This window comes from Calidris pugnax, unplaced genomic scaffold (genome assembly GCF_001431845.1).
Source record: "Calidris pugnax isolate Ruff unplaced genomic scaffold, ASM143184v1 scaffold56, whole genome shotgun sequence".
Lineage (NCBI taxonomy): Eukaryota > Metazoa > Chordata > Aves > Charadriiformes > Scolopacidae > Calidris > Calidris pugnax.
The window spans coordinates 9,141,680-9,160,852 of record NW_015090839.1 but is presented as its reverse complement, the minus strand read 5'-3'; the positions used below and the strand labels follow the sequence as shown (position 1 = coordinate 9,160,852).

Sequence of the window (19,173 nt, the reverse complement as noted above, 5' to 3'; positions counted from 1 at the left end):
TCTGATTGAGCGGAAAACCAAGGGAAAGGGAGATTGCCTATGTGATTAATGGAAGGTAATCAGCCATCTGTTAGGCATAATGCACTTACTGAAGACTAAGATAGAAAGCATATGTGTGCATGTGTTTACACAGGATCTCTCACCTCCTATATAAGTATCCATGAAAATACAGAACTGTATGCAAAGAACTAACGCAAGGTGAAAATATATTCTCAATTATTTCTTTTCTACCACCAGAAAGAGTACAAGCTTGTAGGTATGTTGTGTAGTTCGTGTGGCCTTTCAGCAGACTGAAACAGTAGCTTCAGAAGTGACAGAAACAAATAATTTGAGGTGCTTTTTTTAAAAAAAAAAAAAAAAAAGGCATCACAACACTCTGATTTTGATGATGAAAATAAGACTATGCCCTGAAAATATTGAGATGAATTTTTTACTGATCAAACATTTGAAAAATGTGTTTTCAGCTGTTCACCGGTAAATTTAAAGTCATCTGGATTATACAGCTATTCCAGGTACAGAGAGGATTTGGTTTAGAAGAAAGCTAGATTCTGATGTAGCATTGCTTGCTCACCTAAAACTGTCATTGGTGCTACCAGGATTTTGTGGTGCAGAAAACAAGACTGAGTTTAGCTTTTTGTGTTTATAAAGAACTTTAGCAGTGGTAGAGGTCCTGCTTAGAAGGAAATGAATCATCGTACCTCTTTTCAAAAATTATTTTTGCATAGTAGTGTATAAAGAGCTACTCTAAAAAAATGTATTCAGTTTTAATTTTTTTTCTAGCACCTATTATAGTGGTCTAGAGTTCACTGTCTCTACATCTCACAAAATCTGGAAAACCAAAATAATCTAGAGAGATAACAAACTCTAAGACTAGCATCTAAAGTCAGTCACTTAAAATATCAAACAGCACAACATATAACCTCAAAGTATTGTTTAACTTGATCATCCATTCATAGCAAGTGTTTTAATACACTAGGTGACAGCAGTGTGGAATATTTTTCTTAAATACACTTTTTCAAATTTCAAATTAAAATTGAAATTTATCGTATGTCACTGATGTTACTTAATGCAAATACTGGAACTGCTGAAGAAGGACTTCCATGCCCCGTCTTGCTGTTTCCTGCTCCCATGTATTGGAGGGTGAAGGGTGTAGCTGGAGGACAATACATGTCAGTGTGTATTCGAGAACTGGGTGGAGAGCAGCTAATTTAGTCATCTTGAGTAGCTGGTGTCTTAACAAACCTCTGTGATTGCAGTGCTCTGCAAGGCTGCTGGCCTAGTTAGAAGTACAGAAGCCTGACTTGTGGTCAGTAATCCAAAAACCAGAACCTATTTCTGATAAAAAGTAATTTGGCAAGTTTTTTAACCCCTAAATTGCTTAAAATAGATACGTCTGCGAGGTTTGCTGTTGTTGCTGGGCCTTGTTATTTGCTATTTAGTATTTCAATATTAGAGCTTTGTAAAAACACCTCTGTGGCAGGGTTTTTCCCATTTTCTTTTCATATCCAATGCGTGAGGGTGACTGAACTTGCTCTCTGGGTGCCTTGCCAGCGCGTTCCGTAGGTCAGCGCAGGCGTGACAGGGGAATTATGTTGCTTTGCCTCATTGCGGAGGTGCTGGGGGAGGGAGAGCAGGGAGGAGCTTACTCTTTCCCCAGCGATTTTGGGAGCGCTCTTGTGAACACGCCGGTTTTCTTGAGTTGGGCAGGAAAACCTTTCAGTTTTCCTTTATTGCAGAGTAGTTGGACGATGATGCCTTTTTATTCTGCCAAGAAACAATTTAATGAATCTGTGTCCTAGAGTTCGGATTCAGTCATTTCTAGCTGCAACAGTTTCTCCTTTCAAGCATTTGTGGGCTTTTTAAAGCTTTCCCAGACCTTTCTAATTAGCATCCACAGTGTGTTTTATTACCTTTGTAGGATATTTTTTTTTAAGAACGTGAAAAGAATGATCTATTTTAAACTTTTTCTGCATATTCTTACTCGAAGTGTTACAACTTGTTGTGATCGGTTGGTAAGAAAAGGATTCAAAGGACTTTAAGAGCAACTAGGATTAAGGAGGCATTAGCTGTAATGCTGGAGAGCCAGTATATAGAGTCAAGCACATCGTAACAAGAAACAGGTCAGCAGGTTCCTAATGGTTGCTAATTGCAAACTCCGTGCATCAAAGCTGGAGCTGTGATCTGCATGCAGCATGGACTAGCTTTTGTTTGCTTCTGCAGGAGCATGTTTTAATTTCTGTTTGCTAATTGCTTTAATGTCCTTACTAGAGCTGAGTCATGTTCAAAAACTCTTTCAGATTGCCTTTCTGTTTTCTCGTTTTGTTTTTTTTTTGAAAAACTACTCAGCAAGTGCTGCACTTCCTGTGTTTCTGTATCATTTAGTGATTCAAGACCAACTTTTTGCTGGTAGGCATGTTTAATTTGTTAGTGATAAATATGCAGAAGTAAGGGCCACACGCACTGTTCATTTTCAGGAGGAAAAAATGTAAAGGATAAGCTTGAAGTAGTAAGATAGCTTTGCCTGTTAGAATGGTGGATTTATATGCTTTAAAACTGGGGCTATGAGCAGCAGTGTCTAAGACAAAAACTTTTTCAAATTGAGTGATTTGTCTAACTATTTTGAGTATGTTTGGCAACAGAGATTGAGTTGAAAAACGGGCAGTGAAAAGAGATGGACTTTACAAATACTCAGCATCCTAAAATGTTAATTTCATACTGTCTTGTTGTAGAGCATTTTATTTAACACCACTTAATTCTAAAGTCTTTAAAAATTAAACTAAAAGAGTTGGAAATTGTACAACAAACACTGAGAATGTTTGGAATCTTCTTTTGTTCCCTTTTATTGATTGCACTGATAGAAAACTTTGTTCTGAAGTGCCAAGTTAATATTTACTAGCTTAATATCAGTTCTAAATATGGTTTTGTGGGGGTGGTAGATGTGCAAAAGATAATTTACTAAGTAGTGGCAGGACAGGAAAGAAAATCAAATTAACATTAATTACATTTTTTTTTTTGTCCTTCCTAGCTATGAGAAGTAGACTGGTATTTGGATACTCCTCTGGTATTCTTACTGCCTGCAGGTGTAGTCTTTGGATGCTGAGACGCCACTTGAAATATTTAGGAATATAACTCAGTAGTGACAGTATTAGTTGATTTATTTGTTGAAGGCACTGGTTTCTTTCCTGCAATCATATAGCTATTATGCTAAAAGCTAAAATTCAGTCTTTATAGAAAAGAGAGTCAAACTGTAAAAACTTAGAATGTTGCCCAAACTAATAGCTGCATAACTGAGTTATTTGCAGTCTTAGCACTATGGAAAAGGAACATAAGCAAAAGTTATTAAAATGTAGTTGAAATGTTTCTAATATGCACTGGTTAAAACAAAGAAAAAACAGCTTTAAAAGGACCTAATCTTCGTAATTCTCTTAATGTAGACTTACTGAATATGCCTTAGGGTTGCAAAGTATTGAAGAAACAGGTAAGAGGTGGTATAAGGTTTATTGTTGTATGTCAAAGGCAGGTATGTGTCAAATTTGGGTCTCAAAAATTAGATAAGAAATACATCTACTGAATGAAAGTTTTCATTATATTTTAGGTACTTATCTCCAAACCAGGTGTATGCTGTTAAGTTGGTTTTTTTTTTCTTGGTCATAAGGTTTATGGCAGCCTTCTGTATTACATACAGCTAAAGTGTACAGAGAAAGAGGTGCAAAGTAAAATGTTTTAGTTATATACATTTTCCATTGAACCTTATAAGTGTATATTGATGACAGCTTTTGGGCTTTATTAAAGCCACTCTTTTAAAACGATGTTTTAATTTAAGATACATTTTGACATTTGGAACTCTTGTCTGTAAGTTTCGTTACAGTTGTTAATTATTGCAACATTTCTAAATCTGACAGAACCACAAGAATTTAAACTTCAAAACTAAAATCTGCCTACAATAGATCAACTAAGTGTCCTCAATAATTGCTTCAAGTGTGCCTTCAAAATTTTTTTTTTTTTGTACAAGATCAGTAGTTGAATGGACATTTGGGAAATTTGAATAAATCTTGAGATATTTTGTGTTTAGTCATAAATTTCAGGCCAAGGAGTGTGTTCTAATATGTGCTAGTTTACAAATACCAGTCCTGTGTTAACTCATGGAGTTTTGCAAAGTTCTACTAGCTTTATCAATGCTCAGTTTATTTATGTTGCAGTTGTAGAAAATCAGAACGTATTTATCGTCAATGAAAAGTGTCATTTCCAAGGTGATTGTTTACAACGAGAGAAATGAGGTATTTGGTTTTTTTTTTCGAATAACTTGCTTGTTCAAATCAGCAAGTTTGATTTGAAAAATCTGTTTATTCTTGAACTTACAGTGTAGATTTGCAGGGTGAAGAATTTGTTTAGAAATGCGACACTTCTCAGGCATTGCCATTTACTTGTTGTCTTGTGAACATTTTTATTGCAAAATTTCGTCTCGTAACAGCAGTCTCTTTTCTTTTTATTTTTGCAGCTATTTTGGAAAGAATTATGGTTTAGACTTTCCCATGTTAGCCATGGATGTAGCACTTTCTCCCATGAGAACACAGGAACTGGATCCCATGCCATCTGATGCATCTCCCATGCTTATAAACATGACTCCTACAGTGGAACAAGAAGGGGAAGAGGATGTTATGAAGGAGCTTGATTCTGGCCAGCAGTATGAAAAACCTCCTCCTCTACACACTGGGGCCGATTGGAAGATTGTTCTCCACTTGCCAGAAATTGAGACCTGGCTTCGGATGACATCTGAAAGAGTCAGGGATCTGACCTATTCTGTCCAGCAGGACTCGGACAGTAAGCATGTGGATGTGCATCTGGTACAGCTGAAGGTAGGATGAATTTTGTATTGCAGACTTTTCAGCGAAGGTGGTTTAAACAAATCTCTGCTACCAGTGAAGTAAACAAAAGGGCTTTTCATAACTGCTGTAGTGTATCTGACAGCTTGTGTTAAGAAGTGAATAAATCCTTTTCAGGGAGAAAGTAGAAACCATATAATTCTCAGGTTTTTTGCAACATTATTTACTCATCGCTTAATTCAACAGTCATAAGCATATTAATGAAAATGCTCACAGTCCAAGAGCAGCTAATACAACACTAACAGTAACCTGACCAAACATCTCAGAAGAGCTCAGAAATATTTTCATTGATTCTAATGGGCTTCAGAACCTAAAACTCCCAGATTTGTGTCCCAGTAAGCATGGCCACTCATTTGAAAACTAAGCCAGTTTCAGAGGCAGTAGCATAGAAAGGTGGTCTAATGTCTGGTCTATCAGACACACAAAGGTTACATTGAATGTTGCACTCAGGTGGCACTACATACAGAATGTTAAATGTGGTTTTTTTTGGATCTGAGTGTTGGTAAGAAATATGAAGTGATAATTTCAAAGTCACAGCCAGTAAATCAACCTTCCTCTCCCACCCCCCAACAAGAAAACACATTAGCAAGACTGGACTTTGTCCCCCTCAAATCTGTGTTTTGTGTAAACTAATAAAGCAACAATCTCCCTTCCCCCAACCTGACAACTGAACACAAGTATCTTTAAACAATTATCTCTGTCTTGGTCCCAGACTTAAATTTCAGTTTTAAATCTTTAAAGATATTAAGGAAATTCAAGGTGAAATTTAAATAACCAGTGTCTGGGACTACATGTGTGTGTTTGTTTGCATGGGTTGGTTTGCTTCAGCAGATGAGGCATGCTTTTGAAGGCAGCAAACAACCTCCAAAAATAGCAGGCAAATGTTATCTCTTCAGACTGAGCTGTCTTCAGAGTCGCATTCTGAGGCCTGTTTATGTGAACATAGTCTTCCTTCATACTCAGCACGATGGTATTCTATTTGTGTTTATTTTAGGACTGGAGCTGTGGGCTGTCTTAAAATACAACTCTGTGTACTAGCGCTAACCATAGAGCAATTGTACTGCAGTCAGTCCTAACCAAATAGACAGCTGATCTTGAGTTTTTCACAGTCCCGTCACTTTCCTGAAAAATTGGGGGTAGGCATTGCCAGCTTATGATTAAAGGACTATGTCCAGAATGTGCAGTAAGTTTTTAGCTAATATACCTAAAAGGTATTTCTGCAGACATACGTAACAAGTCTTGCTGGACTAGGTGACAGTTCTGATTTGGAATTGCTTGTGGCCATATTAGTGCAGTGCTGAGCTGAAATGAAAGAGCTGTGGAGCTTGTGGATGGTATTCGCACACACCTTTGGGCTGGGTTTAGAGAACAAGCAGAACTGATTTTTGCCTTCTTACGAAGAGAGAGTATCCTGTACATATAACTCACCCTTATACATCCGTTTGGGTTTTATTCCCACATGGAGGTCAGTGAATGAATAGCATACCTCACAGTTTTCTCTTTTATAGAATTTATTTGTGAAGTTGCAAGTGTCAACGGGAGTTCACAAAATACTTTCCAAATGATTTTTTCCATGTAAGCAATTGCTGTAGCACCTAGGGATTGTTTGGGACTAGGAAGAGATCTGGTTCATGCAAGTGTAAAAAAGGACTAAGGAATAACATGAAGGAATCTCAATTATCTGCAATTATCTGGCCTGTCAGCCTGAGGGAGTCTGTCACTGAGGCTGCCAAATATCTGTGTACAGACCCTAGACTCACAGGAAGTGCCCTTTTTCTGTGTGTTTATAGATGTGGGTATCTGTGTGTGTGCATGATAATGACCTGCATTTGAAGATGTTTTTAAAATATTTCATATATTTTAAATTTTTTCACAAAGTAACATAAAAAAAAAGGCTTTGAAAAAGATTTGTAGTAAAAAATGCAGCAAAATCTTAATGAACACATTAGGAATACAGAACTTCTGTAACCTGCTTACATTTAGACCTCTATACAGACAAAAAAGAAATAAGACTAAAAGCAGGTGTTGCGGAAATGCTTTTATTCAGACTTTGAATGTATTTTTAATTGTTTATCCTTGTATAGTCTTGTATAATATAACTTAATGAAAATCATCTAAGCAAAAAAAAAAACCCCAAAAACACCAATCCCAAGACCATAACCTCATACAGATCCTCTTTTTTTTTTCTTTTTTTTTTTTTTTTGTGTTCTGTGCTGTGATAATTCTCCTTGAGGGGGTCCTTCTGGAATTGTTGTGCCCAGAGTTGACACAGGGCTCGATGTGTCAATGTTTCATCATTGCCAGAATACTGGAAAATGTATTTCATGTGTTTTTGAAACAATACATATCAGTATTTTCTTTTTTTCCACAACATCAGAAGATGGTTGATTCATGTTCAGCTTGTGAGTCACTAACTCCCAAATTCCTTTGCTGCATGATGGGTTCTTCACCTTTCTCTTATCCTTTCTATCTGTGAAAATTTACATGTAGGATTTTGCATTTGAGCTGTTTTATAAAATCTCCCATTTCTTAATTGTGTCTGTGACTTTTTCAATTCCAAAGCTTTCTTATAGAATTTTTCAAGTTCCCCAAGCACATCATCCCCCAATCACACATATTGTCGTCATCTGGAAATATAAGAAGCTTCCTTTCTGCTCCTTTGTCCACATCACAAAGACAAAAAAGAATGATGCAGACTCACGATAAAAGTCTGTAACATAATAGTTTCTGAATATAATTTTTAAACTGCAAATGTAGCAGTAAGGCAAATAATTTTTCATTTTCTCATAGTTTGTTTTACTTAGCCAGGAGAGGTCCATTTCCATTCTCAGGCAGCTTTTTATTCGTTTTGGATGCTTAAAGTTGATTTCCTTCCTCTGGCTGTCAGTTGGCTCCTAGTAATATGGCTGGTTTAAGGATCTAGGCCATAGCAGACTGTTTATGTTATTCCTTGGAAAAATTGCTCAGCAAACAGATCATCTCTTTCTCTTGTGAATATTTGCTCTGTACTCCTGTTGCAGATCTGTCTGTGCTTCCGCTCTTTCTGTAATCAAGAGCATTGTTTCTTTTATTGTGGCTTGTTCCCTGACAATTTTGTTGTTTGCTGGCAGTCCCTTTTCATGCTACATGACTTAGGGCTCTACTAGCCACCGCTGATCCTTTGAAAATACTTGTTTCTCTCACTCTTGTAATGACCTTTCTCAGAACTAGCCACGCAGCATGAGTGGGAGGCTTGTCTTATGTCGTCCCTTGGGAAATTTCCTGGAAAGCTCAGCTTCACATGAGTGCTTCAGTAAGCTAGATGCATGAATCATAACTCTCTGGGGTCCAGAATGTCTTACATTAGTTATTTATGTGGTCATCACTCTTAACTCAAGCTGTGCTAAAATACATTTACATCTTTCTAACACATTCAATGTAGCTGTTACCAATTGCAAATATTTGTGAAGGAGATGAAAAAATTACAATTTTACTACAGGCAAATCTAAAAATGCTCTCTCTGTCCTTGTATTGTGTTACCTGCTGAGGCGCTTTCATGAACCATTTAGCTTTTTTAGTCTGAATAAAATATGCTTGCTTTTAAAGCAAATTCTTTCTTGGAATTGTCCCAAGGTCCAACTTGGATTCAACTCCCATTCTTCTGCTTTACTTTATATCCCTTAACCCCCTTGAGGAAAGGTCTAGTGTTTCAACTCATTGATTACTGCTTTTTGTCTCCTTAAAAGAAACTGTAATTTTGGATGATCTAGTATAGTCTTCTGTATTTGAGATGTCTGTTAACTTCTAGGTTATTGTGGAGTGAAGGATTCCACTGCCACTTCATGATTTAAATGTCTGAATCATGTATTGTATTTTGACATAGAAACAAATGAATTTTATGCCATGATAATGTCTTTAGATCTTTACAGATTTCTGATCTTTTCTCTCTTTCCAAGAGGAGAGACTTCAGTCATCTTTTTCCAGGGTACCTGGGTCAGCCTCAAACATCTCTTGACTGTATCTTTCATCTTTCTTCCTGACTCCTACAACAAGATTTTAATGAACTTTGGATAGAGGTCAAATACCGTGTAACTATTATCCTTTCACTATGTTTCCACTTTTTGTTGGGGGGGCAAAGAATTTCTAGTTGCTTTTCTCCTTGTGTTTAAATCCTAGATAAGAGAAGAGTGTAAGGAATTATCAAAGCAAGATATTAAAGAGTATTAGTTTCTAATATATCTGCAGTTAGATACAGGTTATGCCTTTTTTTTCATTCTATTACAAGCATTTTGAAAAAATGTAAAACCAGGGAACTGTAGGTGTCTTTCTCTCTCATCCCCTCCTTTTGAATTCAGTAGGCTTTTATCGAACAAATAATATTAAATATTGCTGGTCTTATTGAATAAATGCTGAAGGCCAGACCAAATGACTTTTCTGACTACTTTTCAATTTTTGTTTTTCCTGTATCGGTTCCTTTCAAGAGCAAAAATAAATCTCTTTTTTTTTTTTTCTTTTCAGATGTTAAAATAAGTTGCTTACAATATGTCTAAGTTAGGAAGATAACAAGTTCAATGTCTTGGAATTGGGAACTCGGAACTGTCTTTATCATAGTCTGTAAAAGGATTTATTCAGTACTAGGAGCATTGCTAAGTACCTCATCTACCACATCTTTCTGTAACATCAGAAACAGAGCTATTCTTTCTTCCCACCTTTGGTTTGATGACTCTCAATGGCTCTATTATTCTGAGGCTTCTCACAACATACATTGGTTCTGCAGTTGTGCAGATTTTCGGCTGTGCTGATAAACCACTTTTAACTAAGTGCACAAATTGTTTTCCTAGAGTCTGAATCTCTACATTGTACAGAAAACTGTGTATTGTAAGAAAGCTTGGAGAAGAATTAAGCCTCATCCTGTTGCCATAGCATAACTGAATTTTGTAAATGATCACAGATGATGTCAGTGACAGTCTTTACAGAAGGATTTATAGATGAAGCTCCTAATGGAAATCCTGTGGAGTGCTTTATCTTGAGAGAAGTTTGCACAAGAGATAACTGTTATACACATCAGGTGAAAATAAAACCTTGATTGGAGGGGTTGACTGCAGCTTTGTTCAGCTGTTTTGCTTGCAGGCAAGATATGATCCTGATCCTTCAAGTGAAGGGTTACTATGCAAGTTTATAGGAGTCGTTATTCAAAAGTAGGTGAAAGGAAATAATGACTTGTGAATTCACAGAGATATTTCTGAGAAGACTTCTGGGTGTGTTTAAGAGTTATGCTTCATGAAACAAATTTTGCTGACAAATAGTTTTATACCTTCTGTGGGTGGGTGTTAGTATGATTATCTCTAAAAATAGACCTTTGATTATAAACTATGACCTATAGCTCAATGGAGACAACTTATATTCTGTTTAGGATTAACAAGTTGTTGCACATAAATTTATTTGCAGAGAGTCTCAGGTCTAGCAAATAGGTTGAGAGCTGGTAATATATTAATTACTTGATTTTGAGACTATTAACAATCCTATAATAAGAAGTCACCTTAAGTTGCATATGAAATAAAATTAGTTTAAATATAGTTGAAATGCAATTCAGTTAACAAAAATGAACATTTAAAGGTTATGCGTGCAATAAGATATTTCTCCTCTGAAATGTGATTTTCACTTTTTGAGAACAATTTTTGATTGTTTATAGCTAAAGGACGCAATGTGCACACCAAAAAATCCTAAAATGAAAGTGGACTATAACTTCAGGGAAAATGTAACTTATTTCATACTGAAGTACTTAATATGTCCTAAATGTATAGGACTGTGCATCTGAAAGGGACTCAAACTAATGGCATGTGATAAATTTCAGTCTCCTTCATCCTGTTAAAGCTGTAAACTTCTCTGAGAAAATTAATTTGAAAAGTTTAAAGTTTTAAAGAGCTTGAATGTTTCAGTTGAATGCTAAGGGAGAAGGGAAATAGTCTCCATGCTATCAACAAGCATAAGTAAACCCAAATTTATTTAAAAAACTTTTTAAAGAGCATTTTCTTGAAATAATTGAGGTTTCACTGTATACTGCAGATTTGAAGCAATTAAATTATTCAGAATCTTCAAATGCTCTATTAAATTCAAATTTAAAAAAGAAAATGCTAGCTGCAGCTGTATTGCAGACTCACAGTTCTGAGTATCAGGATTTCTTTACTGCAAATTTGGTAAGAAAACTTTTGGTCTTGGTTCTCTATGTAACATGGCATATTTGTTTGTCAGATTAATTATTTCAAGGAAAATATATACAAAATTGCTTCACTCTTATCCTTTTTTTCTTTTTTTTTTTCCAAATCCAACCCAAAATCAGATCTGATGACAGGTCATATGTTTATGAAGTATGTGAACACCAAGGAAACAGTAATTTGACTATAAACATATCATGTATTGCACTGCTTTTTATGTGTACTGATTCTAAAGATTTGAAAGTCTTTGTAGATTACAGTCTAAGTAACTGCAGATGTGATGGTTTTTTGTTGTTGTTTTTCAGCCAGATGGCTTAATACAACATAGGCAGGAATATGCTACCTGACTGGCTGCAAATCAAAATCAAGTTTGCTTACGGAAGTATGGTCAAAGACTAGATAATACATATGTTTATCTATATGGAACATTGCCAATGGAATATATTTATATAAACATGTTAAATATGTTTATATTGCACTGGTGTTGGTAAAATGCGCTTTTTTTTTTTTAAGGGGAAGGGTTAGGGTTAAGAGCACACTCTAGCTAAGCGTCTAGTCAAATGTTAAATTTATTGCACACTCATCCCAACAACTTCAGTATGACACACTTAAATGCCTAAATTCACCTATTATTTATTTCGTTAAAACAGATTTGTTGTGGATATTTTTTAAGTTGTTTGTAGTGTCTATCGTATTTCTTATGTTCAAGATATTTTTCAGACCAAATATGCACTCCAAAATGCACTCCAAAAATGTCACGTGCTCATAAGCAGCTCTACGGGAGCAAATGACAAGTAATAATATATATTTCTAATGCTATAATGATAGCTTGATACATCTATATACTGGTAGAAGAAATCTGCTATATGTATGAGTTCTATTCTTTGCAAAAAAAAAAAGAAAGATTTCATAAGCCATTTTAAAGAAGTAATTAGTTGGTTAAGAAGTTTTATTCTTATTTAGTTTGCCTCTGAACAGCTGGGTGGAATCACAGCATTCTGTCTGTCAAGTGTAAATGCTCGTAAATACAGATTAATTGTTCAGAAGGTGGCTTTTGCAGAGGCTACCCTTTACTTACAGTCAATGTTTGAACATCAAATAGGTGGGTTTATTAACTTCTCTTATTTTCTGAGTAGTTGAGTTTGCCTACTTTTTTTGTTGTTGTTGTTGTTGTTTAGTTTTAAATTTTCTTCTGTGCCCTGGGCATATTCCCACATTTAGGAAAAAAAGCCAGAATGGGAATCATGGAACACCAGGAAAAAAACTCTGTTTCTCAAACTCTGTTTAGTCAAACAATCACATTATTTAAAGGCCTTCCAACTTGTATGGCATTTCTACAATCTTGCTCAGATTGATGTTTTTAAGAAAAAAGATGTGACTTGTTTACCACGTTAGTGTGCTTTACTACAGGAACACCACACCTCTAAAATTCATCTTGCTTTTGTAGCTTTTAGGCTAAATTCTCTTCTGCCTGAGGGGAGCAAACCCTCTTTTTCCACATCCCTCAAAAATTGTCCTAATCCCTACGTTATCAAACATAAACAGAGACTAATGCTCTATTCTGTATTGAGTGCAAACCTGGAGGCGTTAGGCATGCTCTTTGCTCACCTACTGGCTCAGAGCCTTCAAGGATGAAAATTATCAGGTAAATGTAAATTTTCTGGGTACTAATTAGGTTTAGAAATTAGGTGCATAGTTGCTCAGACTTGCCAGGACTGGTGGTAGTCTGAGCTCAGAAATGCAAAATTTTAGGCATCTGGATAATGTTAATGGAATGAGCAACAAAGGTGTACCTGTGGTATTTAGATATCTACGAGCTAAATGGCTCTACTGAGCAAGATGATTGGGGACTGCAGAGCTGCCTACCTTCTGTCCTAATGTTTATTCTGTGCTCATCATTAAAGTCTGTTAAGAACACATTCCTGAAGGCCCCATTTTAAGTTCCTAATGGAAAAAAAAAAACCAACAAAAAACCAAACAACTTTTCTGATCGTTTATAACATTTCATAGAATCATAGAATGGTTAGAATTGGAAGGGACCTTAAAAATCATCAAGTTTCTCAAATACACTGGATTACTGTTAGTGATATATTATTGTTAGTGCTGAAACCGTTTTTGGTGTTACAAATACTTTATATTAAGCAAGTATCTGTTAAGCCTATGTAGGCTCTTACATGTTTTTAACTTCAAGTACCTGAGTATTGCTCGTGACTGTATTGTTTCATTAATATTCAAGCAATCTGTTCTTCAATGGTAACCTTATAAAAACAATAAACACCAACATTTGTGATCTAATTTTAAATTGTGGAATTATGGTCTAGTGTAGTTGTAGATAATATTATAATTTTGAAATGAAATTTCATACCCTTAATGTTTGGCTAAATCGTGTTGGTAATTTTTTTTTAAAACGCAAATAATGGCAGGTTAACACAATGCTTTTTAAAAATTAGGTAGATTCAGCCTAATAGAAAAAAATTAGATGTCATTCAGCCTAATGGGGAAAAAAAACAACCTTTCCCCTTCTCCTTCTGGTATTGTTCAGTTAATGTAGATACAATGAAGTTTAATTGACTTTCTTTCTCCTGTTAGAATTTAGTAAACAAGTCTATTGATATAGCCCGTATTTATGCAAACCCATTGTCCTCTAATTGTCTGCTCGGGTGCCATAGGAAACATATTATGAACACAGAAAGAGTGTGGAGATTTTGTTGCCTTCTAAAGAAAGCTGGTCATTATTTGAGGGATCAAATAAAGATGGAAGGCTGCTGGTTAGAATATAATAAGAGGATGAAAGAATTGGGAGCTAATAAAAAGAAGAAAAAAAAATATGGAGAAACACTAAGAAATTCCTATCTGCTATGATATCATTTCTGAGTAGCAAAGTGAGAACTACTTGGTTGGTCTGCTGTTATCTATCTATCAAGGGAATGAAAATAGCTAACAGCTGGAAAGGACTCAACTGGTAACCCCAGTGATAATGGAGGATCTGACTTGCATAATTTATGAGGATAAATAATAAATGTTGCAGACAGTGTGCTGGACCGTTTTTAAGCTTGGACTTTCTTTCTAGAAGATCAGGGAAAGGATACCAGGAAAAATGATTGGAATTCCTGCTCTTGTGGCAAAGGGACTTGTATGTTCCTTGGAGTTGTAGAAGACACCAGGACTAGTATACCTTCTGGGCTTGGACAAAAGAGGTTTTAAAAAAAGGCATAGATTATCTTATTAACTCATTTGGGGTCCATATGCATGGCCTTTGGAAAGGAATTGTGAAAAATGTGTGGAGCATCTAAGGCCTTGCAAAGGTACAATCTGAACAGCTCCTCAAAGCAGCCTGAGTTTCTTCAAAGCAAACCAGTAAGGATACACTGAGCAAAATGCTGCAACTTGTGACATTCCCTCCAGGGGAACGCTATTCTTACAAGGGCAGAGATGCATTCATTAGTTTCTAAGCAATGTATTTGGATATAGAAGTGTGATGTGTAATTCAGGATGGTGTACGTGTAAGAGTAGAGCAGCATCTGCAATGCTATAGAGGTCTTAAGTTTGTCCTAAAATAGGCATTTGGATTATTTAGTGGTCAGGAGAAGGAAGGTAAACATTTGTCTGTGAAAAATGGATTGGAGCTTTAATATAATGAAAAAAGTGAGTGTTCTACCACTTTCAGGTTCTTCATCTAGTTCTAAAAATAAAAGCTCTACAAAATTTCATTCTCATTTGGATGTGTACACTTTTGAAATACATACTTATTCCAGAAATTCTGGTTTAGACCTCAGCAGTAATTGAATGCGTGTAAGTGCACTTTGACCAAATATAGTGATTATTTCTCCCTCTTCTCACTTTACACGGCTCCTACATAAAAATATGCTAATACAGGTTTTAGAAGATGAGCTAATGTACTCTACCAATAGTCTCTGGAGAAATATTAAAGTAAATATCAAATTCCAGCACAGATGTTACCTATTACAGTCTTCTCTATTTTCTATCCTAATCTGACTCAAACACAAATGTTTACTGGATATAATGATGTAATGAGATAAATACTTCTCAGTATGATGAAAAAATGTTGTAAGTTAAGTTGTCGTGCAAATTAATTAACCAAACCATTTGCTGAGGGAATGTATTTTGTTGTTTTGTGTATGTATATGTGATAATAATAAGCCATACTCATGTCCAGATTTGCTGAAAAACCTAAATTAATACTATTTCAATGGTATGAGTAAGATTTAGTAATGTCAATATTTTAAAACTAAGGATGCCAATAGGAATTTTTATTATGGTAGCTGTGATTTGGTTGAAAAAAATATTTTATAAATATGTCTGTATATATGTAAGTGTATATATAAACAAAAGCATATACGCAGAAAGTAGAGCCACATAAATCCTCCTGGTGATTTTTTTTTTTTCTTGAGGAATTGTTTGAGTCTATATGCAGTTTAGAAGGTAGGATATTATTATATTTTATAACAGACATCTAGTTCTGATTTGCACTGTGAGCTATTATGTTTACAGACATTTTCTTGCTTTGCATATTTCAGTAGGCTTTGTGGACATATTTCTTACTACTTATTAAACTGGCAGGGTTTGTTGCTTTTTCAATTTATAATTACACATCACTTATAATAGATATCTAAAATCTGTAATATGGCATATGGGAGCAGTCAAAGAACAAGCACAGAAAGTTGCACAAAATGTAAGGAATTTTTTTGTTTGCTTTATTATTGTTAAAATTGCCTGATAGGATTTTATTATGAGAGAGTTGACACAAGAAAGTTCAGGTTATAGGATGATTGTTGTCTGAATGCCAGAAATGCAACATGAATATTTCAGTAACATAACACGCTTGCACTTTAGTAGGAACAAGTTCCACGAGTTTGTGATTTTTAAATATCCTTGGATATTTGCCTCTCGAATTATATGAATTCTTCAACAGGATTAAATGCCTTTCAGTTTAGTTAACCATTAAAAAGCCTTCTGTGAAATTATGTGATTCCTTCATATATCAATTAAAATCTCACAGCTAACAAGCAAGGAAGCACAACGAAAGGGTGTTGTATATTTTCCTGTGGAGAACGCAATGATGTGTCTGTATAGTTATGTTTATACTTTTAATTGAAATGTTGTTCTATGCATAGTACCCGTCCTGTGACTGAGGTGTGTGAGGTGTCTTCTGGAGGACCAAGGTGAAGTTCATGAGGTCTTGTCTGAGCCTGATCTGTCGTCTTGGGGCAGTCTGGTCTGTGGACTGTGCTGGAGCCTGATCTTTCCTTAAGGATTACTTTGGCGCTTGGCCTCATTGTTTGCATCAAACAAATCTAGCTGGGTGGCAAGTGTGGGCAGGAGCCTAGGTTCAGGCTAATGTCTGACTGACACTGTAGGGGTAGTAAAGTCATTTTCCTTAGAAAAGGTTATGAATAAGCACTAGAGTTTTTTTTTTTCTTGGATTGTCTTATGGTTCCTTGAGTTGTGTTAGCAGTATTACATACATACAACCAAAAGATTTGATCTGAAGATTTTAACACGTTACTTGTGACTGTCTAGTGGCATTGTGCAGAACCAGAGACAGAGGAATGATCTCCCTCTTTGAACTGGAGCTGAACCATTTACAATGGACTGTGCAGAAACATAGAGGAAAAGGAGAATTAATACCTACCAGTTCCATCTGTTAAAGCTTTATGGATGTTCTCTCCACTTTCTCCCTGTAAATGATTCCCTGGATGAAGAGAATAGCTTTTGTGGAGTCAGTTATGATTCTAGGCCTTGCATTTCAAAAGATGGAGCACTTCTATTTTGGAAATGTTTCCATTTCTTTTTGGAAAACACACAAAATTACATTAGCAATCGTAGCACTCCAAAATTCTGACCTTTCAAAAGTTTTCACGAAATATAAAATCTACTACTGAATCTAGTAATACATTGCAATTTCCCTTTCCCATTAAGCAGTGTACTTACTTTTCATAATCTGCATTAGCTGAGAAAATTAATCTCATAAATTTCAGTGAGCTATATTGCTTTTATTCTCCTTAGTTGGCCCTGCAACTGTGCCTGCCCTTAGCTGTGGTTACATACTTCAAAAGGGATTCTGAACAGGTTACAACATACAGTCTTATCTTTTGGTGTGGTCATTCATCTGTATGTGTTCTGATGAGTACATTTGCTTCCGATCACAAATTATACGGGCATTCAAAAGGTGAGAAATCAAGTAACATTTCTGCAGAATAGGTTCTGTAAATTAAATTATAATTTACCTGGTAATGTATAGGGAATAGCTGATTTTATATGTGCATTTCCAATGTCATTGTGATCTGACATTCTGAATTATGTTCTTTTTAATAACTGACATATATAGGGGAATATACGTGTATGTGTACATATCATGTTTTAATACCATAACAGAAATTTAATGCCACTACTACCTCAGTATTTGTATATTGAATTTTTCCTCATGCATTTCCGATTTTTTTTCTCCAGGATTCTTCTGAATTATCACCCTAAAATATTTGAGCTAGTGTCCTACAATTCACTGTAGTACATCATTTAATTTGTGTGTAAGATCGCTGCTTTTGCAGTTCACCTCTTCCTTCATAGTTATTGAGGGCTACTCTATGTCTATGTGTCTCTTTCGTACACTGACAGAACAAAAACTTCTGGCGTGACAGAGTATTGCTAATGTCCTTGGGGAAGCAGAAGCTGTACTCAAGGAGCAACATGATACTGTAAATGGTGCAAAGTAGCAGTACTTTCGGATACAATAAAGTATCCAAATGACCCCCAGAATAATAGAAACAGAATTGAATTTTTAAAGATATTAAACTGTGTGGGATGAACAAGATGGTTTATACACGACTCAAACAGCTTGTATGAAAAGTATGGCTGGAATTTGTCCCTACATCCAGCACTGTCAGTGGCTAGAAGGCAAAATTGCCGAACGGAAGTCTGCAAAATCATTGGCCAACTATGCTTCTAAAATCATAGGGCTGAAATCTAAACTAAGTGTTCTAAACTGAATTTTCTTATTTGCCTTTCAGCAGTTATTTTCAGGGTATATTTTTAAGAAGCAAGCAAGTCTAGAAAACTTTTAATTAAATCCAGGATTTTGAGGCAGTAAAATAATTTTATAACCTGTACAAATAAGAATATTTTCTGTTGTCATGAGACTCATGATAAAATAAAGGAAAGAGGGATATTTCCAAGGGCAATTTCCACTGATATTTAAACTCTCCTATGTTTTCTTTACTGAGGTTATCTGGACTTCATACAGCATTTGTAGGAACTCCCTGAGCGTTCAGATGCCTGGTTGAACTGTGAAGACCGGACAGTTTGTTACACATTTGTTTGTCCAGTGTCAGGTACAGGGATCCTTTTACCTGTTTTCACAGGGGTTAACATCTTAACTTGAAATGGATAGTTTTGATACATCAGATTAAAATAGCAAACATTACATAATGAGTTACCTGTAAACGTGTGTAACCTCATATGGATTCTCAAATATGATGCACACGAATATAATCTTTGCTTCAAAGAGTAGTTTAAGTATCTCCATTGTTTGTGAATCTAGGCCAGCAGTTCAGTAGGAGAGATTAAGGCAGAGGTAAATAGGAAAAGTATACATGGGAAGAGAGCCAGCCTCTTTTCTACATAAGAACGTTGCATCTCTGGTTACAAATAGCATTGTTTTCTTTCAATGAAACACTGACAATGCTGTATTTCTTTCAAACTTCAGGTAGAGTAAGTAAGGAATGCTGAAAACATGCTTTTTTACTGCATTACAGTTTAAATTATGTGGTTTTGTTTTTCAGTTGAGATCTGCAAGAATAGCTTCCCTGACTCAAATCTGTTCCAGATTCTTTGACTCTTTCCTGATCCTAATTATGAATGAAATACTTATAATATCTCTTTCTTAGTATCTACCCCTGCTTTTTCTTTTTTTTTTTTTTTATTCTAAGTAATAAGTAAATACAGCATCACATGAAGCGTTTGTGGCAGAGTGTCAAAGTGGCAAAGACTTCATGGTGATCTCCACTGCAATTTGAACCACCGTTCTGTTTTGTAGTTGTGGTATTTGGGATTGATTTGTGAATTTTGCACCAGTTCTT

General features: G+C 35.5%; 1 protein-coding gene across 6 annotated transcripts in view; it reads left to right on the top strand.

Moving 5' to 3' along the window:
* Window positions 1-19,173, top strand: part of AKAP6 (A-kinase anchoring protein 6) — a 279,987-nt gene that overhangs the window by 42,689 nt on the left and 218,125 nt on the right. For 5 of the 6 annotated variants that reach the window (XM_014941817.1, XM_014941815.1, XM_014941816.1 and 2 more), the window contains exon 2: window positions 4,499-4,856. In XM_014941817.1, the coding sequence (XP_014797303.1) occupies window positions 4,533-4,856 (324 nt within the window). In that variant the 5' untranslated portion in view covers window positions 4,499-4,532. Of the gene's footprint in view, window positions 1-1,750; window positions 2,121-4,498; window positions 4,857-19,173 lie in introns of those variants that run through there. The other variant, XM_014941813.1, reaches the window with a different exon arrangement.